Source organism: Lemur catta, chromosome 1, assembly GCF_020740605.2.
Source record: "Lemur catta isolate mLemCat1 chromosome 1, mLemCat1.pri, whole genome shotgun sequence".
Lineage (NCBI taxonomy): Eukaryota > Metazoa > Chordata > Mammalia > Primates > Lemuridae > Lemur > Lemur catta.
Window position 1 is genome coordinate 94,645,384 of NC_059128.1, and position 24,809 is coordinate 94,670,192.

At 36.3% G+C, this 24,809-nt stretch overlaps 1 protein-coding gene across 6 annotated transcripts in view; it reads right to left on the reverse strand.

Annotated features, from left to right (window-relative positions):
• Positions 1 to 24,809, reverse strand: part of CSNK1G1 (casein kinase 1 gamma 1) — a 163,207-nt gene that overhangs the window by 91,373 nt on the left and 47,025 nt on the right. For 4 of the 6 annotated variants that reach the window (XM_045540906.1, XM_045540909.1, XM_045540910.1 and 1 more), the window contains exons 2-3: positions 24,389 to 24,437; positions 11,707 to 12,109 (exon numbers count right to left, since the gene is read on the reverse strand). In XM_045540906.1, the coding sequence (XP_045396862.1) occupies positions 11,707 to 11,887 (181 nt within the window). In that variant the 5' untranslated portion in view covers positions 11,888 to 12,109; positions 24,389 to 24,437. The remainder of the gene's footprint in view (positions 1 to 11,706; positions 12,110 to 24,388; positions 24,438 to 24,809) is intronic. The other 2 variants (XM_045540907.1, XM_045540905.1) reach the window with 1 other exon arrangement.

Below are 24,809 nucleotides of genomic sequence, written 5' to 3' on the forward strand. Positions count from 1 at the left end.
GTAGAGACGGGGTCTCGCTCTTGCTCAGGCTGGTCTCGAACTCCTGAACTCAAACGATCCACCCGCCTCGGCCTTAAATACCAGAGTGCTAGGATTACAGGCGTGAGCCACTGCGCCCAGTCTTAAATCCAATTTTGTTTATATTAAAGTACACATATGTATACATACACGCACAAATCAACAAAGACTTTGCCATAATTTTTTGTGATGATATTGCAATACTGTCTACAAAAAAAAAAATCCCAGAATCTAACAAAAACAAAACAGCTTCATAAATTGGAATTTTCCTAAACCTCTCTATAGTTTACATGTTCAAATCCAAACACTCTAGTTATCATTTAGGTTAATCCATCCCTGAAATAGTTTATAAAATAAAGAAGACTAACAAGCACAGAAAGTAGCACAATCCTCAAAAAGGGTCCCACTCTGCTGAGATATTGAGAACACATTAACTTCTAGTTTTATAGTATAAACATTAACCCAAACTACCTAGAATAGTCCTTTAATCAAAGAAACACTTAGAATTACTTAAATCACGAAGCATTTACTGTTTTAACTTTTTGCCATTCCAACAATTGGAGGAATTCCCACTAGTATTCTTATTTATTTATTTATTTATTTCAGAATATTATGGAGGTACAAACATTTAGGTTACATGTATTGCCTTTGCACAGCCTGAGTCAGAAATACAAGCGTGCCCATCCCCCAGACAGTGCGCACTGCACCTATTAGGTGTGAATGTACCCGTTTCCTCCTCCCCCCTCCCACCTGCCTGACACCTGATGAATGTTATTCTTATATGTGCACATAAATGTTGATCAATTAGTACCAATTTATGAAGAAGACCCCAAAAGCAATCACAGCATCAACAAAAATAAATAAACAGGAACCGACCAAATTAAAAGGCTGCTTTCTGCACAGCCAAGAAACTATCACTAGAGCAAACAGACAACCTACAGAATAGGAGGAAATATTTGCATGCTATATATCTGATAAAGGGCTATTAACCAGAATATATATAGAACTCAGGAAAATCAGCAAGAAACAAAATCAAGCAACCTCATTAAAAAGTGGGCAAAGGACATGAACAGAAACTTTTCAAAAGATAGACTAATGGCCAAGAATATATATGAAAAAATGCTCAATATCTCTAATCATCAGGGAAATAGAAATCAAAACCACAATGAGTTATTACTAAATTCCAGTGAGATGGCTTTTATCAAAAAGTCCCAAAACAACAAATGTTGGCATGGATGCGGAGAGACAGGAACACTCATACACTGCTGGTGGGACTGCAAACTTGTATAACCTCTCTGGAAAGTAATATGGAGATATCTCAAAGAACTAGCAATCCCCACTACTGGGCATCTACCCAAAGGAAAAAAAGACATTCTATAATAAAGTCATCTACACTCGAATGTTTATAGCAGCACAATTCACAATTGCAAAGATGAGGAAACAACCCAAGTGCCCATCGATCCATGAGTGGATTAATAAAATGTGGTATATGTATACCATGGAGTACTACTCAGTCACAAAAAAAAAAAACCAACGGTGAACTAACACCTCTTCTGTTATCCTTGATGGAGCTGGAGCCCATTCTCCTAAGTGAAGTATCACAAGAATGAAAAAACTACTATGCTTTAGGTATGAGTGCTACTTAAAAAGATTAAAAACAGACTGCTCCATGTTTTTTTAAAAATACAGAAAAATCTACATTTTAGGGGAGGGGAAAGTAAGATCATTGTAATTAATTTATCTTCTCCAAGGAGGAAAAACAAGAAACATGACATTTAATTCCTTCCAAGTTTTTTCATGGCCCACAGAATAAAGTCCATAATCTCCACAATATCCCACAGCTGGTCAAGAAGTTATGTGGCTCTGCTCTCATAACCTAGTCTCACTTCCTAACACCAGTTCTCCATACTGAACCATCCTTGTGCAACTGAGCCAAACAGGGTTCCAGTAGCACTGAGCTTCTTTATGTTTTCTTGTGGCACTGTGTTTCACATTCCACGCCTTTATATGATGCCTATTCCTTCTTAAAGTGTTCTCCACAACCCCTTCTCACTCCCTGCCCCCAGCCTTTTCTCCTAACTGTCCAACTCAAGCCTTAACGATTCAACTCAAAGTGCCTTATTTGTGCAGGTTTTCTGCCATTTGCAAATTCCAGAAGAGATATCACTCTCTCCTTCTAAGCTACCATTACATCTTGTTTATATTTTCTATTATTTTACTTACTACATTGCAGTATAGTTATTAATCTACAAGTGTGACTTTCCATATAGTTATCTCTATGAGAGCAAGGTCCATGTCTTATTTATGATCTTTGTACCCACAGGGCCAATGCCTGCCAAAAAACAGATGCTCAATACAATTTATTTAATGAATAAATGGCTAGGTAATTATGGAAATTTATCCCTAGCCTTTTATTTGACTGAGATACAGTGTTTATAATATTCTCCACTTTGGTTTTCTTCTAAATTTACTTTGTTATAGTATTAAACTTTGCAATAATTAATTTACCAATGTTTTTCTTCCTCACTCCCCGGAAAATCTCTAAAGAGTAATGTTGGAGACGGTTCACCATAGAAACTAGATAGCATTAAAGAAAAGATTAGTAGCTATCATTTTATACTTTGTATTTCTTTTTCTGGTAATAGGTAATTACATTAAATGACAATGACAATCATCTTTGGAATCATCTTTGACATTTACTTTAATGTTCTTTTAAACCATTTCCATCTGGCACATGATATTTCAATTGCACACTTAACCAACCAGTAAGTGGTAAGACTATATGGTATATAACAGAAATATTTGTTTGGGATATCTTGCATCTGGACTGTAGTTGCAATTCTATAGCAAGCTAGTTGTTTGCCCTTGACCAAGTCATTTAATTTTGAATTTATCTCATTTTTAAAATGAAGATAGTTGCACTAGACAATGCCAAAGTTCTTCATAGGTCTAAAACTAATGGGCTGGGTGTGGTGGCTCACACCTGTAATCCTAGCACTCTGGGAAGCCCAGGCAGGAGAATAGCTTGAGGTCAGGAGTTTGAGACCAGCCTGAGCAAGAGCAAGACCCTGTCTCCACTGAAAAAAAAAAAAAAAAAAAAAAAAAAACAGAAAGAAAATAGCCAGGCAACTAAGAATAAAAAAAAATCAAATTAGCCGGGCATGATGGCACATGCCTGTAGTCCCAGCTACTTGGGAGACTGAGGCAGGAGGATCACTTGAGTCCAGGCGTTTGAGGTTGCTGTGAGCGAGGCTGCCGTCACTGCCTGCTAGCCTGGGCAACAGAGCCAGACTCTGTCTCAAAAAAAAAAAAACTTACATAACTACTACTTTTGTTGATCTGGACTTCATATATCTATTCAGTCAGTCAAAGTTACCATGACCTTTTTGAAGCCAGGGCACATTCTTGTCTTATACTAAACTCACAGTCATCTTTTTCATACTAACTGTTCCTAATCTAGTTGTCAGATCCAATACTGTATAGCAGGGTTTGTGAACCATGATCAGGACTTTTGTCAACTCATTGCTTATTTAAGATAACGTTAAACCTTGAGCCTGAGCAACAAAGCGAGACCTCGTCTCCACAAAAAATAAGAAAAATTAGCCAGGCGTGGTGGCATGTGCCTGTAGTCCTAGCTCTATTCATGAGGCTGAGGCAGGAGGATTCCTTAAGGTTTAACAAACCTGGAATTTTATCATTAAATTCTTTTGATCCTCCTGAGTCAAGATGTCAACATACAATCCCGTAAGTCTGTGACACTTCTAAAATTACCACATTAACATGACCCAGACTGTGTGTCAATGAATGTGGTTAAAACTCTTCACTCCTACATTTTTTGATGGATTATGCTATTGACAGAATTCTTCCTCAAGATCTGTTAAAGCTGTTTAACCTCAACAAATTCTGCTTAAGTTAAAACTAACAGGATAAAATTCCAAAAGAAATTTAAACTGCAATATCACTAGGAACAAGAATTTGATACACATTTGATATTCTTCCAAGAAAATTAAAATGCATTTTGTCTGAAGTTACAATTTTAAATCGAATTCCTCCACAACATACAGTGGAACCAAAACAAATGATATAATCTGTGACGCCTATAAAGCGGATACATAAAAATAAACATCCTTTTTTTCTTTTTCCTGAGACAGTGTCTTACTCTGTTGCCCAACCTAGAGTGCCATGGTGTCAGCCTAGCTCATAGCAACCTCAAATTCCTGGGCTGAAGGGATCCTCTTGCCTCAGCCTCCTGAGTAGCTGTGACTACAGACATGCACCACCCCACCCAGCTAACTTTTTCTAATTTTACTAGAGACAGGGTCTCACTCTTGCTCAGGCTAGTCTTGGTCTTGAAGTCCTCAGCTCAAGCGATCCTCCAGCCTCAGCCTCCCAGAGTGCTAGAATTATAGGTATGAGCCACCATGCCCTGCCCTATGGCCCTATGAATATTCTTTTTACTTCTCTTTACGAATGAAAATTTTCTTCATACAAACTGAAGAAAAACTAAAACAAATTATTAAAAAGCATTTTGTATTATATATACTAACCAAGTGCTCACATGTATCAAAAGCACTGGCATGAGTGGTTATGTACATTATCTGAATTAGATCTTCACAACAAATCTGTAAGGTAGATATTATTATCCACCTTTTACAGAGGAAGAAAATGAAACTCAGAAAGGCAGTTGACTTCAGTACTCCTACTTTTAACCACTTGGGGAGGAGAGTAATGACATGACTTCCAAAACTTGTTTGTTTTATCCACAGAACCTAAAAATTTGCAAATTTATAAAAAAAACTTGAACAATGTTGTAAATGCACATTGTATCAATGTTTGGTTGGTTGGCTGGGTTTTTGGCTAATATAGTTTCATTGTTTAAAATGTTAATATTTCCTAAGAAACTATTAATTAAGGTAATATTTGGTTTTACAATGCCTTCATTTTCAAGTAGAGCAGACACAACTTTAAAATTCATGTTTCATCTTAAGCTTTCATTCTTTCAGATAAATGATTTTCAAAAATTTTTAAAGCAGCAGAACCACAACTTTCAAACAAAATCTTACTGAGAACTCAATATATAAAATAGATAACATAGAGAATCCAGCCTGCTCACGTCTCCTTTCCCATTTCCTGGACTTTGTAGGATATAATATGAAACCAAGTGCTTTAAATAATAGTCAACTGTAAATTGTTAATGATCACAATTGCCAAAAACAGAACCAGCTAGAAGCTGAAGTTATAAATTCCAATTTAAGTCCATAAGTGATAGTTCAGTAATTCAGCTAAGGAAAGAACAATATGCAGAGAGGCTGTCATATACACCCTACTTTAGTCATAGAAATTAAGTGTCTTATTTTAGAAGTCATGGAGGAGTGTAGCACAGGACAAGCTGCTACTCTTAGCCACTTTACCTTTGTCAGAAAGCATCCTTTTGTGCTAATGCACTTTTGCATATTTCATAAGATACAAAAGATAGAAAAGATCAAAGAGGTCAACTCTTTGTGCCTCTATTTTCTTAAATGCAAATACAAACATCCCCTAATCCTATCCTACTTCACAAGGATAATATGAAGACTATTAAAATTATATGCTCGCCTCTCTAAAGGGTCTCCCATAAACATAGGTACATCCCTACCTGGATGGGAAAGAAATAGCACCTATCTATTTATTCTTGCAACTATGAAGAAAAACACGAGTAAGCCAGGCGCAATGGCTCTCGCCTGCAGTCCCAGCTACTCCAGAGGCTAAGGCAAGAGGATTACTTAAGGCTAGGAGTTTAAGACCAGCTGTGGACCCTATCTTTAAAAAAAAGAAGAAATATCAGCAAGGCATGCTGATATGCACTTGTAGTTCCACCTACTCAGAGGCTGAAGTGAGAGGGTCACTTGAGCTCAGGAGTTTGAGGATGCAGTGAGCTATGATTGTGCCACTGCACTCCAGCCTGGGCAACACAGCAAGCCCTCATCTCTTAAAAAAAAAAAAAAAGAAAAAAAGAAACAAGCAATTATCTGTAGATTAGGGATATATATATATTTTCTTAAAGCTGGAGAAGAATTATTCATATCTTAATGTTTACATGATTCTTTCAGACCTGATTCAGCAGAAGGCTCAAAACTTTAAAAAAGAAAAAAAGTCTTCAAAATATTCCTCATGTTTTTCAATTAATAATATCAATCTGCAAAATCTGTTTCCACCACATTGTGTCCTCCTACCTACATGATCACCATCCATCAGTTTTCCCCTCTCTCTTAAATCTTCAAAATTCCCCTTTCTAAGAATGTAGCAATATATACAAGTAAGACTCCACAGAAATAATCCTTCCATTGAAAATGAGCAGAGGACATGAAGAAGCAACACTTAAAAGAAGAAATATAAATGTATATGTATACAGATGTTTAACTTTACCCATGAACACATACACATTTAAATGTTATCATTTTCCCCTATCAGACTGGCATAGATGGAAAGATTCTTGATAATGTTCAAGGTTTTGAAGTAGCGAAGAAATAATCATACACATACATACACACATAAAAACTAAAACATCTTTGTGGAGGGCAAATTGACAATATGTAACAAAATTGCAAATATACATATCCTTTGACTCAAAGTACAGACACTTACAGAATTTAGCCTAAGAAAATAATCAGCACAGTTTGAACTATTAATACAAGGATGTTCAGCATATTAATAGTATCAATTATATATTATATATAATATTAAAAATAGAAAATTTATATGTATATTGAGATTGGCTAAATTATTGAGTAACACAGATTAAAAATCAGTGATCTATATTAAGTTGAAATAATAGGATGTTCATGCTCTATTAAGTGATAAAAGCAGGCTTATAGCACAATTTGATTGCATGTCTAAAATATGCCCTGATATACATTTTTTTTAAAGCCATCTATTTTTCTACGGATTTTTTTTTTTTTTTTTGAGACGGGGTCTTGTTCTGCAGCCCAGAATAAAGTACAGTGGGGCATCATCACAGCTCACTGCAACCTCAAACTTCTAGGCTCAAGTAATCCTCCTGACTCAGCCTCCCCAGTAGCTGGGACTATAATAGGTGTGTGGCACCATGCTCGGCTATGTTTTCTATTTTTTGTAGAAACGGGGTCTTACTATGTTGCTCAGGATGATCTTGAACTCCTGGCCTCAAGTGATCCTCCCACCTCAACCTCCCAAAGTACTAGGATTACAAGTGTGAGCCACTGTGCCTGGCCTCTGATACACACTTTCAAATTCTGCAAAATTAAACTGTCATTACTGGTCATCTCTGGAGACACTTCTAAAATAGAATTTTAAAAAAAATTTTGGCAATAAGCATGTCATTTTTTTTTAAATTTTGCTTTCATGGAAAAATTTGCTCTTTGTTTACTGATTTTTTTTCTGATTACAAAATACATGTGTTCATTTAAAAATGGGGGGTGGGGAGAGAGAAACATTTCAGAAATATACAAACAGAAGTGAAAGATCAATGGGAATAATTAGCCCTCTCCTGCTTAACCTCTCTATTCTTCAAATTCTTCCTCTTCCAGCATCCTCCTTTTCCTAGTCATAAAAGCTCCACAAAGCATCATGTCTTCACCCTTTGTGTGTTCATTAACACCTACATGGTGATGATTTCTTAAACCCTATCTCAAGCTTGAACTTTCTAAGTCTCAGATATACATTTCTGCATATGTGCCACACACTCCTCCAAGTCAAATATTTACAAACTCTATCTTATCTGGCTTCCCAACCACCCACTCCAGTCCCATATTTCCTATCTCCATTAAAGGTTTCATCTTTCATATGGTCTCCCTAAGCTAGCAAATTTAGTCATCTTTAACTCCTTCCCCTCAAAGTAGTGACTAAATTCTGCCTAAGTCTACTTCTAAAATTTCTTTCTAATTCACTCCTTCCTCTCTCCATCTCACTGTCATTTTCAGAGCTAAGTCCTAAGGCTCTGCTATTTCTGACCTGGACTATTCAGCCTACAAACATTTCTTGAGTACCTATCATATAGCATACACAGTGAAAGGAGTTAGTGATGTGAAGAAAAATAAAGCAAAATACTACCTCTCAATCATATCTTGGGGTAGAGAGACGGAGGAAAAAAGTACAATGTGATAAGTACCACAATTAGAGCAAAATCTACACGATGTCAACTTCTGTACTATCTGATCAAATCTTACAACTACCTGAATTCTCTTTCTAGAACACAAAGTAGATCATGTCACTCCTCTATCATAAAACCCTTAATGATTCCACCCAATGCCTACAGGATAAAGTCCAAATGCTTTAATACCACGCAAACACTTCAAAATCTGGTCCTAGTTTACCTAACAGCCTCATCTATTACTTTTCTTTTGCTTCACATCCTATGACCCAGTCATGTATAACTGACTGCTCTGATAACACGCTAGCCACTTTCACAACTTCTAGTGCTTATGTATTCTGTAGCTGGAGAGGCCTTCTTCCTTGTGACTACCAGCCGAAATCCTGTCCTATTATCATATGATATCTCCTCTCTGAAATCTTCATTAACCTTCTCTGCCAACGTAGCTTCTATAAAATCTATTATAATACTTATCACTTTGTATTGCAATTTGTTTTTCTCTTTCTCTCAACCACTAGACTGTGGCATTGTTAGGTACTGAAACTATATCTTGTTATTTGTATCCTTCTCAAAGTCTAGCATCATAGTAGATATTCAAGAAATGGTTTTTAAATGCATGACAGGGTAGAAACATTTGTAGAGAACCAAAATGCACTGATTGGTATGCTATATATATATTTTTTTTATGGCTCTCTGTCTGGAATCCATAGGTTTACCTAAATACTAAGGCCACTACCTACTACCACCCCACTACCCCCATAAACCTGGAGCCCAAAGCAGCCTGTGCTTTAGTTTTTGTTTTTTTCCCCCTCTTCCTATTCATCTAGCTATCCATCCATCTCATAAATAACAGTAAACAATACAGAGAGAATCCCTGCCCTCCTAGGAGCTTATATTCAAGAGAGGCAACTATCAGGTAAACAAATACACAAGGTCATTTCAGATAGTGACCAATGTGATTAATAAAGTAGTCTGATAAGACAGAATGTGCTAAAGGAGAAATGTGCTACTTTAAATGGGGGTGGGGAAGAAGTTATATAGGTTTCCCTGAGAAGGTAAGCCTGAAGGATGAGAAACTGCCAGCTATGTGCAAAATTTTGGGGAAAGAGTTCTGCAAGCAGAAAGAACTTCAGTAAAGTTTTGAAAAAGAAATGCACTTGGCTGTTTGAGGGACAGAAGAAACAATGTGGCTAGAAAAGGAAATTCGTTTGGAGAAGGAGGGCCTTGTAGGTGGCAGCCATGATGGAGGCCTACCAGTACCTGCCTTGAGTTTAGAATTTCCTAGTTTTATGTCTTCTGTTGTCTGTACAATCTTCTACTTAGTAATACCAGAGCAAGAGAATAATGGGATGGGGCATACAGCCCATTCTATTGTTAGGAAGATATCAAATGATTTTGAAAAGTACCTTTACTGGTTTCTGCTGATTAAAAAATAAACAAACAAACAAAAACTACTTCTCGATACAATGATGCAATAATGTGGTCCCATATTACTGATGAAAACCTGATAAACACAGAAGAATAGAACCACCTGTAAAGAAAGACAAGTTCTAGGCCGGGCGCAGTGGCTCACACCTGTAATCCTAGCACTCTGGGAGGCCGAGGCCAGCGGATAGTTTGAGCTCAGGAGTTCGAGACCAGCCTGAGCAAGAGTGAGGCCCCGTCTCTACTAAAAATAGAAAGAAATTATCTGGCCAACTAAAAATATATATATAGAAAAAATTAGCCGGGCATGGTGGCACATGCCTGTGGTCCCAGCTACTCAGGAGGCTGAGGCAGTAGGATCGCTTAAGCCCAGGAGTCTGAGGTTGCTGTGAGCTAGGCTGACGCCACGGCACTCACTCTAGCCCGGGCAACAGAGCGAGACTCTGTCTCAAAAAAAAAAAAAAAAAAAGAAAGAAAGACAAGTTCTTTCTATTGACTACAGGTAAGGCAAAATGAGAAATATCAAAATTATCGCAGATTCATTAGAGGAAATAAAACACAGTACTCTACTACTCTGAAAATACATATGTGCTACAAATTTATCCTTTTAACTGAATGGATTTTTCCAATCTCATGTAAACTTATACAAATCTAGACTTAAGTGATTAAATAGATTTCCAGTTTTCACTGACCAAAGTTTTTTTCATCTTTACAAAAATTAAACAATTTTCTGACGTTTTGAAAATTCATAGATTTATATGCATTAGGAACTCCCTCTCAACAATAATTTTGTGGATGTTATGTCATAATCTATTTAATGCAAGCAGTACTGTGATGTGAAAACAAAGTCAATCCATTACATAAAGGAATGTTCACAAAACTAGTTGCTAAAGCAACTCTGTAATTGCCAAGAAGTCAAGCAGTGTGAAATTATACATCTTACTCCTGTTCTCAGTAGCATCTGCTTGCTTTGCTAACCTGAACATGAACACAACTCTAAATAAAAGACCCTTTCATTATCCTAGTCAGGTCTTTAAATTCCAGGTTGCCACCCTTCTATTGGTAAAAATAAATTCATTCTCAGCATCCTTAAATTCAATTCTGTTCTCATCTCAGGCTAGTATAGTGATGTTTTCTCCAAAGCTCTCTATGGGAAATCAGAAGTAAGATTTTTTCCATCTTCTTTTTGCAGGACCATCAGAAGTAAGAAGTAGCAGAGGTAACAAACAATAATCATCTTATGCTACCACCCCCCTTCATCCCCCAAGGGCCAAAGGTTTCTTGCAATGAATCTTCATAATAATCCACAGTCTCAACAGCTACAAAGAAATAAATACTTTAGCCTAAAAGGAGACCTTTCCAAATTCTCAAGCTGATCTCCATCTTCATACATTTATAAGGCCTTTTGTTTTCTCTTCCCCATTCACCAAAAGAGAGCCATTACAAAGTATACAAATACCCAGTGCACATTCTTTTCAATCTCACATCTAGTTGATTTTGTCATATTCATCATCTCACTCATAAATTCACACTTGAAATAGAAAATCCCATTCCTTGGTTGTGAAATAAAATTGCATAATTTCTCCTTGAAGTTCTAACTTAATTCTAATGTTGGAAACTCCAGGCATCTGTTAGAAAACTTCTCTGAACATGTACTGTGTATCCTTGTACACTAAGTCTGGGTATTACCGAGTAAGGATTTACTCCTCTGTTTTTAGGGGCAGAGTCTGAATTAAAGCAAGTTCTTACTCCCTTCTTAAAGTGTGGTTCAAAGACCAACAGCATCTATACCACATGGGAGTTTGTAAAAAATGCAGAATGTAGGGCTCCACCTACTAAATCAGAATATGCATTTTACTGATATCTGTATGCAGATCCATCTATATATAAAATCTGAGAATTGGTGGAAAATGTAAAAACCTCTCACACATAAAGAACAACTTTGGGCGGGTGGGGGCGGGGGCAAAAAAAAAAAAAAAAGAACAACTTTGGATAACAATTATAATTGATAATGACTGTAGCCCCTTCAAAAATTCTTTAACAACAGGTCCTACCTTCAGAGAAATTTCCTTTAAAACTGTAAATTGCTTGTCTTGAAACACACCAAAGCTTATTGTTGTTTTTAGTGGAAGCCACTGACATAACCAAGTTCTTACCTAATCTGAGCTCTCCGAAGTTCCCACACCCTATCTTCTTGCCAACCCTGAAGTTGGGTCCCACCATAAGAACCCCAGAAGATGTTGAAGAGCCAGAAGGTCGGGAGCAATGTGCACTCCTTTGTGCCATGGGTTTAGTTGTTCGTTGTCTTTCATCCTTTTCCCTACTAGGATGGTCCATGATCCTACACGACAGAGTCTATGTATAGCAAGCAGTCTCAGTGTGTACACTTCTCTCCGATACAAAAGTATGTCCAAATAAATCGTAGTCAGGGTAAGGTAAGGAGTTCTTTTGGCACCATATTTATGTTTCTAATATATCTCCAGGAGATGGAAAACCACTGATTAGTTCCTGTAGGACACGTAGTCTGTAGGTCTCAAGCATAGGAGGACATTTTGTAACCTAGGTAAAAATAAAAAAAAAAACATGCAGTTAAAAATTAAATTTTAAAACAAATTGAGAAAGTCACTACTAATTAGAATGGATCCTATCCAAAGATGAGCAAAGTGGATAGCTTCCTGAAACGGGTTTTAGTTTTCCATCTTCCAACAGTTTAGCCATCTGGATTAGTTATTCATGTGGTAACATAAGCTTGGTAGGCTGCAGATCATGGAAACTAAGGGAATGCACAGTCTTTAATATAAAATGCTTTCTTCCAGTAACTAACATACATACTACCAAAAGGCAAGCTATTTGGTGGTTTCTTCATCATTGGCTAACAGAAATATATGGTGGTGTTAAAACCAAGTTAAATAAACTGAGGACAATTTAATTAAAAGCTCTTCCTTTTAATTTGGCCAGAATGTATCGAAAACGAGACTATTCACTGCCCCTCTCCTCCATTACCACCATTTACCAAACATGGACAGCAATCATATAATCCAAAGTTACTGATCAACACAGATTTCTGTGGGAATTTTTAACATCCTACTAGTACTAAGTAGTCCTAGACTAAAGCTTTGAAAAGTTCAACTTTGATCTAGTTTTTGCTGTGGACTGAGTAGGCAAAAACAGAGTGCCAGAAGGAGGTCCTTTGCGGAACCCCAAAGTGAAAACAAAGCCAAAAGAACCAAAAAAAATCTTAAAAATAATACTCATCCCTACCAGAATTCTCCAGTATCCCAATTAAGTACTGAACTCAATACAAAAGTTTACATCTGATAATTCATGTGAGTATCCTTAACAAAAAAATACTGTTATCACCAGTCATATACTAACCACATACTTATGTTTCACTTTCATAAGTAATTTCCTTAAAACTTTAAGAGAAGAGAATTAGAACAAGTGCTTGGTTATTATCACCAATTATATACTAGAGCAAAAATGTCTAGACTGTAAGCTTCCTGGGAACACTTTTAATTCCCTACTACAGTAACAGGTACAAAGCTGTGAGCTGACTGTACAGTGGGCACATAATCTAAAAATATAATCTACCTGTTCCATAATATTAATAGTCATTAAAATAAACTGCTTATTTTTAACTTATCTATTTGCTTTCTTTGCATTATTAAAGCTATATGATGACATTCGGCTTCCACAATGCTAATCATCAATAAAATACATTTCTCTGAATTCAGGAAACAACAGCTTTACATATACAATGCATATTTTATAAAGGCGGAATCATGAGGGCGATGAGAAGAGGTCAGCAATTACTGAATTTCCTATATGAACACCATTACGAACTCATACTTCTCTTTCATTCTTTCTCTTATTTCCAACCATATTCAATATCCTCCAATTATCTTTGTCTTTTAGACAAATCCCTCAAATATTGGAAAGAAAGTGAAAATAAACATCTTAATTATTAGGAGTATATCTATTTGTGAGAGACTGTCAGCTATACTTTCTTGCCTTATATTATATTAATAAATTGTTTTGAGAACAGAAACAGGATGTCTCTTAGCCTATCCAGTGAATTTATAAGCATTCAACTGACTCCCAAATTTTCATAAATTATCACTAGTGTGATACACTCATTTATAAGATTTGGAAATTGTACTACCTTGTCTATTTCTTTTCATATTTTTCATTTGTTTTCACTCTGTTTTTTCCAATAGATGGAGGTTATTTTTACAATGCTTTTCATTATTTTTTCCATTGCACTTAGGCTTGTGTAACATTACAAAGAATAATCACACACAGCCCTCATTATCCATGTATATTTGCACACATGTATCAGAACATACAGTATTTGCAAGGTTAAAAACCTGTAAAAATCAGGCACAGTAGCACATGCCTGTAGTCCCAGTTACTTGGGAGGCTGAGGCAGGAGAATCACTTCAGACCGTCAGTTCGAGGCTGTAGTGTGCTATGATCACACCTATGAATAGCCACTGCACTCAGCCTAGGCAACATATTAATAATGGTAAGACCCTATCTCTAAAAAATAAAATTAAATTAAAATTAAAAAATAAAACCTTGCAGAAAGCCAAAAATCTCATTCAGCTGGGAAAAGCATGTTTGTAATACCTGCTTGTGGGACAGAAGAATCACTCTACCTCCCCAAAACATGGCAAAAGCTCATATTTAAGTTGTCAATTTTCTAATCTATCCATGGGACATTAGCACAGTCTAATCTATAATTATGAAAGATGAATAATATTCAATAATAATACTTCATAGGGCATTTCTCATTTTTTTTTTTAATTTTTATTTTTAAAGACAGGGTCTTGCTCTGTCGCCCAGGCTGGAATGCAGTTAGGTACAATTATAGCTCACTGCAGTCTCAAGCTCTCTGGGCTCAAGTGATCCTCCTGGGTCAGCCTCCCAAGTAGCTAGGATGACAGGCATGTGCCACCAGGCCCCGCTATCTTTTTCTTTTCTTGTTTTTTTTTTTTTTAGAAATGGGGTCTCCCTATGTTGCCCAAGCTGGTCTCAAGCAATTCTCCTATCCCAGCCTCCAGAAGAACTGGGATTACAGACATGAGCCACCATGCCCAGCCCATCATTTAAGGAATCAAAATAACTGAATAATTTTTTGAAATCTTATTTATCACCACCACCTGCTCAAAACCATTTTCGGGTTCCCAATAACAAACTCTTTTGTTTGTCTTTTGAGGCCCCTCAATATTTAATCCCTATTTAAATTCATGCATTAGAAAGCTACTACATAAACACAAGGAACATACATATCTTAGTGTTATACCTAGAATGTCCTCTCAACTATTCTTCTGCATTTAAGGCCTGACTCATAGCTTAACTCCTTTGTGAAATCTTTTATAACTAATTTATCATTAATACTTGCAGTATCACTATCTATACCACTCATTTGCCACCTACAATGTACCAGATTATACGTACTATAATATCCAATTTGATTATAAGCCTTTGAAGTCAGGGATCTTGTCCTATCTCCTTTAAACTCTTATATACAGTTAGTACTTTAAAAATATTAATAATTATGATGGTCTTGCTTAACAGAAAATAGCTTCCCAGTGACATAATCAAATATTTACACAATTTTAATTTAAAAAAATAGAATTCCTAGAATTCACCTAGCAATAAGCTAGTAATAATTTACTTAAATTCATCAGTGCTAAGACATAGGTAAGTTAGGATTTTCGCTTCACAAGGATATTATATGGTTTATTTATAGTTACTAGTAGATAATATGTGAAAGAGCTCAAGAACCAGGTCAAACAGAATATCCAAGGTAAACATTAAGTTATACTTTAACCTTATAAAAAATGGCTTCCAAGGACAACAGTAAAAGACAAACTATATATTTATATTATTTCTTTATGTATAACAGTATATTAAGAAGTTGAATGAAGTCTAAAAAAATTAAGTCATTATAAAAGCATCAAAGAAAATATCTAAAGAATTATAGCTATAAATCTATATGTGAAGTGAAAATAAATCAGTGATTTACTGTTTATATGTTTCAGATTCTCATATATTGGTTTTGTTAAAAATAAGGCACATAAATATTTAAATTTCAAGCTGGGTCTTTGTTGATAATAAAGACAGAGATTGCCAGGCTTCTGCAGCTCTCTGTTCTTGTATAACTTACGATGAAATTGTTTATAGGTGTAGGACTGCTGGACCATATGGCAATTTTATGTGAAACTCTAAAGAGACTGTGGCTTTGGTCCTCATACGTGCTGCCTCTTGGTCACAAGCTTCAGCTTCAGGTATCACTTCCCACACCAATGTCCAAAACAGAATTGACAGGGCAAAAGCAAAAGTTTTTCTCTTCGGGGGTGTGTGGGGATTTTTTTGTTGTGTTGATTTGTTTTGTTTTGTTGTTGTTGTTGGCCAAAGATGAAAATTCTTCTAAGAAACCCCTAGCAAATTTCCCATTATGTTGGGTTGACAACAGGTTTTGCACCAATATCTGACATTCCAACTGTAAACTACTAAAAGAATGAGATCAAAGCCTAACCTGATGTTTAGAACACAAGATAAATTTTAAGAGTAGTATCATACCCAGGGTAGGTATTCAGTAAACATTTGACAAAAATATTATCTTGTGTGCTCATGTGCACACATATATGTGTGTCTATAAAACTATTAAAAACTTACAAGACAATTACAAAAATACTGTAGGACAATGTGAGTACAAATAAAAGGCTTATAACTCATTTAGCTTAAACAAAACAAAGTACATACGAAGAACTACACTTTAATTAACCTATGAAATTATCAAAATTGATTTATTTCTGCCAAAATACATTTATTTGAGTACCACTGTTAAAGGGAAGAAAAATGTTTATAGATCCGGTACTACTATTATTTCTCTTTTCCACAAATTCCAATTATTAATGTCATCCATTCTCATTCCTCTCATTCCCCCAGTGCTTATCAATCTATTCCCACTGGACAATTTTCAATACTCACATTTTTCCACTTAGAAAAGAAATTGTATTACCATTTAAAAATATTATACACACTCTCAGCCATTTATTTTCTGGTTGTCGACAAATTCATTCTAAAAGTTATATGGCAAAAGACCCAGAATAGCCGACAAAGTCTTGAAAGAAAACAAAGTCAGAGAACTGACAGACTCAGCTTCAACACTTTATCAAGACAGTGTGGCATTGGCAAAAGAATAAACAAATGGATCACTGGAACAGAATAGAAAGCCCAGAAATAGAGTAACACAAATATACTCACACTGAGCTTTGACAAAGGAGCAAAGACAATTCAATGGAGTTCAAAGTCTTTTCAACAAATAGTGCTGGAACTGAACATACACGTGCCAAAAAAAAAAAAAAAGAATCTAGATACAGACCTTACACCGTTTTCATAAAAATTAAAAATTAACTCAAAATGGATCACGGACCTAAGTGTAACACAAAACTATAACTCCTACAAGATACTATAGAAGAAAATTTAATTGACTTTGGGTCGGCAATGACTTCTTAGATACACCACCAAAAGCAAAATCCATAAAAGAAAAAATTGGTAGTAAGTTGGACTTCATTAAAAAGCTTCTGCTCTGGGAAAGACACTGTTAAGAGAATGAAAACACAAGCCACAGACTAGGAGAAAATATTTACAAAACACATATCTGATACAGGACTGTTATCTAAAATACACAAAACTCTTAAAACTTAATCAGAAAACAAAGAACCCGATTAAAAATGAGCAGAGACAGTTCACCAAAGAAGATATACAGATGTCAAATAAGTATATGAAAAGATGCTCAATACCATATGTCACTAGGGAATTGCAAATTAAAACAAACAGATACCACTACACACCTATTTGAATAGTGAAAATCCAAAACACTGCCAACACCAAATTCTAGGGAGGATGTGGAGCAAGAAGAATTCTCATTCACTGATGGTGCCAAAACAAAATGGGACAGCCACTTCAAAAGAAAGTTTAGCAGTTTCTTACACAACTGAACATACTCTTACCTATGACCTAGCAATTGTACTTCTTGGTATTTACCCAAATGAAGTGAAAACAAGTCCACACAAAAAAACTCACATAAATGTTTATAGCACCTTTACTTGTAATTGTCAAAAAAAGGAGAAATAACCAAAATGTTCCTCAATAGGTTAATGGATAAACAAATTGTGGTACAGTCATGCAATGGAATATTATTCAGCAAGAAAAAGAAATTAGCTATTGAGCAACAAAAACACATGGGAGACCCTTAAATACATACTGTTAAGTGAATGAAGTCCATCTGAAAAAGCTAATACTATTATTAATAATATATTCTAATTACATGCCATTCTGGAAAAGGCAAAACTACGGAGACAGTAAAATGATCAATGGTTGCCAGGGATTTGGGGAAAGAGAAGGAGACAGAGATGAACAGGTGGAGCATAGGGATTTTTAGGGCAGTGAAACTATTCTGTATGATATTGTAATGGTAGATATGCATCATTGTATATTTGTCAAAATCCACTGAATATACACCATAAAGAATGAACCCTAATGAAAACTATGAAGTTTTGGGCCAGCCTGCCCAGGCAGGCATGTGTGTGTGCAAGCATGACCTGTGAAAAAGAAGCAAAAAAAAGGTACTTTAGTTAATAATAATTTATCAGTATGGGCTCATAAACTGTAACAAATGTACCACAGTCATGAAAGATGTTAATAATAGGGAAAAATGGCAGGGGGATGTTAAGGGGTATATGAAAACTCTGTACTTTTCCCTTAATTTTTCTGTAAACCTAGAATCTTTCCTAAAAAACTAAAAATGAAGTCTATTAATTAAAATAATAATAATTCTGTCTAAAACAGCATCAAGAAACTAAAAGTAGGCTGGGCGTGGTGGCTCACACCTGTAATCCTAGCACTCTGGGAGGCCGAGGCGGGTGGATCCTTTGAGCTCAGGAGTTCAAGACCAGCCTGAGCAAGAGTGAGACCTCGTCTCTAGTAAAAATAGAAAGAAATTATATGGACAGCTAAAAATAATATACATAGAAAAAATTAGCCAGGCATGGTGGCGCATGCCTGTAGTCCCAGCTACCCAGGAGGCTGAGGCAGTTGGATTGCTCGAGCCCAGGAGTTTAAGGTTGCTGTGAGCTAGGCTGACACCATGGCACTCTAGCCTGGGCAACAGAGTGAGACTCTGTCTCAAAAAAAAAAAAAAAAAAGAAACTAAAAGTACTTAGGAACCTATTTTACAAAACCTGTATAAAACCACTATGCTCAAAACTACAAAATACTGGCTGGACACAGTGGGTCATGCCTATAATCCAAGTGCTTTGGGAGGCTGGGGCAGGAGTTCAAGACCAGTCTGGGCAATCTACAAAAAAATTTAAAAATTAGCCAGGCATGGTGGCATGCACCTGTAGTCCTAGCTACTCAGGAGCTGAGGCAGATGAATGACTTAAGCCTGGAAGTTAGAGGTTGCAGTGAGCTATGATCACATCACTGCACTCCAGTCTGGATGAAAGAGCAAGACCCTGTCTCAAAACAAATTTTTAAATATAAAAAATAACAAAGTTGGAGGACACACCTACCTAGTTTCAGGACATTAAAGCCACAATTATTATAGACATATATGTTATTCTAATTATATGAAGTTCAAGAACCAGCAAAATTAAGGTATGGTGTAAGAAACCAGAATGTTTGATTACAGAAAGGTAGAGATTTAGTGGAAAGGGACACTAGGCTAAAGAATATAAACAGGTATACACATTTATCAAAATTCATCAAAGTATGCTTTTAAGATCTAGGTATTTCATTGTATATACCTCACATATAAAAATATATGGGTCCACAGAGTGGGGAAGGGATGGGGGGCCCCAGCACAGAGTGTCCAATCCTAAAAGGGGTAAGGAGGCCAGGATAGAGGTCAGAGTCCAAGCATGGAAAACACCCAGTAGGGTGTTGGACCATCAGCAAGGTTAGGATGGCATCCCTGTAGAAGAGGTAGTCTAGTGTGTGTGTGAGAATTCAAGTGGAGTGAGGAGTGAGTGGAGATAGCAATGGGAGATTAGTTATATACAGGCAGACTAATCAAATAGATAAATATATTGAGAACAATGATAGTCAAATTTCTATTATTAAGAAAAGATGGAAAGGGAAAAAACTAGAAAGAATCAAGAGGCATTGGACTGATATTAGAGTTATCAGTGTAAATTCATGGTTTTATATAAACATATGCATACATACATGTGTGGGTATATATATGTAGGCATATGACAAATAAATATAGCAATAAAGTAATTACTAGCTTTATTCACTAACAGGGTCTGAGAGGAACAATACCCAAAGCAATGAGCAAATCTGTCAAATACTATACGCAAGTAAAAGGAACCAGAGTTCCACAGAGAAATAGCTGATTCTAGAGCTGAGGCAGAGTATAAGATGAGCCTAGAAACATTAGAGTAAAGAAGTTCTCAATGAATGATGGGAACATGTCAAAATGACACAGGAACTAACTTACAGGAGGTACTGGCCAAATGTAAATATCAAAATAAATGATAGCAAAAGATTACAACCAATTGAATAAGATAGTAAACAAGGAATTTACACAGATGTAATTGAATAACTTGGAAGTCTGATTAGGAATGAGATATTTATTTACTCTTAAAGTACCTCTTCTTAAAATATTTAGCATGATTTTGAGGTGGATTATTTCACTACAATGTTACTGAGATAACTAGCAAAATGTAAATGGAATCTGAAAATTAGATATACCATGGTTATATAGGAAATACACATTAAAATACTAGAGCTTATGAGATATCTTGTCAGCAACTTACTCTCAAATAGGCAAAAAATGTTCTATGTAATTGTCAAAAAGTCATAAAAGGCCGGGCGCAGTGGCTCACGCCTGTAATCCTAGCACTCTGGGAGGCCGAGGCGGGTGGATCCTTTGAGCTCAGGAGTTCAAGACCAGCCTGAGCAAGAACAAGACCCCGTCTCTACTAAAAATAGAAAGAAATTATATGTACAGCTAAAAATACATATATAGAAAAATTAGCCAGGCATGGTGGCGCATGCCTGTAGTTCCAGCTACTCGGGAGGCTGAGGCAGAAGGACTGCTTAAGCCCAGGAGTTTGAGGTTGCTGTGAGCTAGGCTGACATCACAGCACTCTAGCCAGGGCAAAAGACCAAGACTCTGTCTCAAAAAAAAAAAAAAAAGTAATAAAAAACATGGTCTACTTAACCTGTAATACTTGTTTTTTATGTTATTTCTTTATAATGGTCATCTCTGCCAATCACTTGCTCCAACAACTGAAAGGTAAATTAAAATGAAATTAATGTCTTTGGGTTTACATCTTCAGTTTTCTTACCTTTTTTGTAAAAAGAGTTAATCTCATTCTCATCAATGAGTCTGTTCCACTAGTTATATATTTTTAGAAAAGCTGTCCATTCTTAAAGTAAAAATAAGAAGCTGAAGCAACAGCTTGTGACAGTTTAATTTTATTTGCCTTCTAGCTCTCTCACTCATTTACTCTATACTTGTTCTGTGATTTCATCAACCTCTGAGGGCCTTCAACTCTTTAGCAGCTTCTACCACCACCAGTCTTCCCACTGCCCTTAGGATAAAACATAAAGTCCTTTATATGGATCAAAGTCCTTCCAGATCTGGCACTTGCTTGCCTCTCCAGCTTCATCTCTATTAAATCCTCCCTTTACATTATATGTTAATGAAAACCAAACTTACTTCAGTTCCTCCAAAGGGACCTGGGCTGAGATCTCTCTGTATCTCTGCTCTTCATTGTGTTAATTTATGTTCATATTTAGCTTAAATGTCTTTTTCCCAAAACAAGCAATTACAGTGCCTCTCTTAGGTACTCCTTTAGCACCTCACCATAGCACTAATCACAGTGCATAGTAATTGTTTGTGTATTAGCTCTATGAAGGTAGAAACTGTTGTCACATTCACCATTGTATTTGGAGGGCCTAACATAATAGGTTTTCAAACATCTAGTGAATAAAGGAATACACAAATGAATAAATGTGTTCCCAATCTTGGTGTTCAACCAATGCACACTTTTAACAAGGCTGAAAAACCCGAAGTCCATAGATCACAGTTCCTGCCATCATTTAGAGGAGAAAGAAAAATATCATAACCACCAGTACCATAATAATTATATCTTCCCTTAATTACCTGCAACGTGTTATTATTGTATAAAAGGCACTGGCCATTAGAAAATTATGACCCAAATTTTTACCCATTTTACATGGCATAAGACAGCATCAAAACATGAAAACAAATAACTAATAAACTGGTTTTGTTTTAAACTCAACTCTAAGTGTTCTCATCTGGGAGTTTCTCTGGCATGATCAATATTTAGCTCCTGAATATTCTTCCAGGCCATGCAGAGACAGCCTATTTAACATAGGCACACAGCTGATGAGGTAGAAGACCGAGGCAAAACACCTACATTTTTATTCTCAGCCTCCACATCAATTTGCTGCCCTCCATTCAATTCACCTTCTCTAACAAGAAAAGGGATCCCCTTGAAATGTACCGTATCTTGCACTAGAAGTAAAAAACACTTACAGAATTTTGTTTTTAAAAAGATACATATGCTTTCATTTTTAAAATTATTTCTACATAAATGAACCTTGAAAAATAACAGCAATTACTGGAAGAGTCTGAATGAGTTCTAGGTGTCAAAAAGGAAATGTACAAGCACCCATATTTATTCAAAGTGCTTCTAGTTCAATCAATAAATATTGTGAATAAATAGTGAAGTTGGGTATGGCAGCATCTGCCTGTAGTCCGATATACACAGGAGGCTGAGGCAGGAGGATCACTTGAGCTCAGGAGTTTGAGGCTGCAGAGCACTGTGATGATGCCTGTGAACAGCCACTGCACTCTAACCTAGACAACATAGACCCTGTCTTTTCAAAAAATAAAAATAAAATTTTAAAAAATATTTAGTGATTACCTCCTATGTGCCTAAAACTGGGATAGCCACCGAGGATGTAACAGCAAACTCGACATACATTGCTCCTCTTCTCACAGAGCTTACAGTCAAGGGGTCACCACAAACACAGGAATAAAAGAACTACAAATTGGGGCAATGCTACATATTAAACAAAGATCTGCTAAACTAAAGATTATGGGGAAGTCAGAAGGAGAGTTTTAGGCAGAGTGTGGTACAGCTTTTATTAGAAGCCACATTTTTTAAATTTTCAAACTGTAAATTAGCAATTTATAATTACATCAGTTTGTGGGGTACAAAGTGATGTTAGTTTTTATGAATACAGTGTGGGATAATTAAATCAAGCTAGTTAACATATCCATTACCTCAAATGCTTAACTCTTTTTATGGTAAGAATATTTGAACTTTACTCTCTTAGCTATTTTGAAATGTACATTACTCTATTATTAACTATATTAACCACGTGTACAATAGAACTAAAAACAAAAAAAATTCTCCTGAGATTTTATACTCTTTTATGATCATCTTTCCATTGCTCCCACCCCCCAGCCTCTGTAACCACCATTCTCCTCTCTATTTCTGAGTTCAATTATTTTAAATTCCACATATATGTAAGAACACATGGTATTTGTTTTCCTGTGCCTGGCTTATTTCACTTGGCAAAATGTTCTCCAATTCCATCAATGTTGTCACAAGTGACAGAATTTCCTTCTTTTTTAAGGATAAATAGTATTCTATTGTGTATATATACCATATTTTCTTTATTCATTCATTGGCTGATAGAAACTTGGGTTGATTCCATTACGTGGCTATTGTGAACATGGGAGTGCAGACATCTCCTCAACAAACTGATATCAAATCTTTCAGGTAAATATCCAGAAGTGGGACTGCTGGATCATCTGGGTAACTCTACTTTTAGTGTTTTGAAGATTCTCCATATAGTTTTCCATAATGGCTATGTTAATTTACATTCCCACTCTGTCAGAATGGCTATTATCAAAAAGATAAAAGATAACAAGTGTTGGTGAGGATGTGGAGAAAAGGGAATCCTTGTACACTGGTAGTAGGAATATCAATTAGAAGCCACATTTGGGCCAAGTGTGGTGGCTCACGCCTGTAATTCTAGCACTTTGGGAGGCTGAGACAGCAGGATCACTTGAGGTCAGGAGTTCGAGATCAGCCTGAGCAAGAGCAAGACCCCATCTCTACCCCCACCCTACCCCACCCCCAAAAAAACCTTAGCTGGGTGTGGTGGTGCACGCCTATAGTCTCAGCTGCTTGGGAGGCTGAGACAGAAAGATCGCTGGAACCCAGGAGTTGGAGGTTGCAGTGAGCCATGATGACGCCACTGCACTCTTCCATGGGCAACAGGGCAAGACCCTTTCTCAGTGAGAAGGAGCCAACCTTGTCAAGAGCTAGGGACAGAGTCTTCAGACAGAAGGAATAATAGCCTATAAAGAAAGGCTTTTGGTGAAAGACCACCAAGGAAGGGGTAACAATGAGCAAAGTCAAGAGGCAGTAGGAATCCATTATTCAGGATTTTACAGGTTGCTGATACTGTAATGAAAAGCCATTTAAGCAGAGAAGTGACATTTGTACTTAAAGGGCTTTAGGTTTATAAAAAGCATTTACATTTTCTAAATGATTGACTCTGGGTGCTGTGTAACCTATTCAGTAGAGTCAAACTGGACTTACCTGCTTTAGTAAAAAGCACTTACTCCTTTTCAAAGAGGAAATTGAGGCTCAGAAAAGTATGTTCACTGACTGGGTCACATAGTCAAATTCAGCCAGCGGAGTTCAAAGCCTGAGCTCTCTCTCATTTCTGTCACACTAACCGAAGGACCCTGCTTGTCCACTCACTTACCCATTCATCCCCATTGAGTCAAAAGTGCATTGGCCTCACAACTGTCCTCCTGAAACAATTAAAAAACAAAGTGTGGTGATTTTTAAATATGTCCATAAAATTTTTCAAGGGAGCTTAATTCTCCCTCCCTTGAGCTACTTAAAATTTGTTTCCCACAATGAATATTCTTCATTTGGACACTATGTTTATGTTCCCTTTTTGTGGCAAAATTTCCCCATGGGGTCACATTTGTGTTTTTCAAAAACATCTTTATTGAGATATAATTCACATACTATACACTTTATCTATTTAAAGCACATCTCTGTTTTTCTTTTATGAGGTTAATACATATTGTCTATTATCATTATTGTTATTATTACTACTATTATTATGTCACAGCCTTTAGGGATACAGAACATTCTAAGATGCATAAGACACTTGC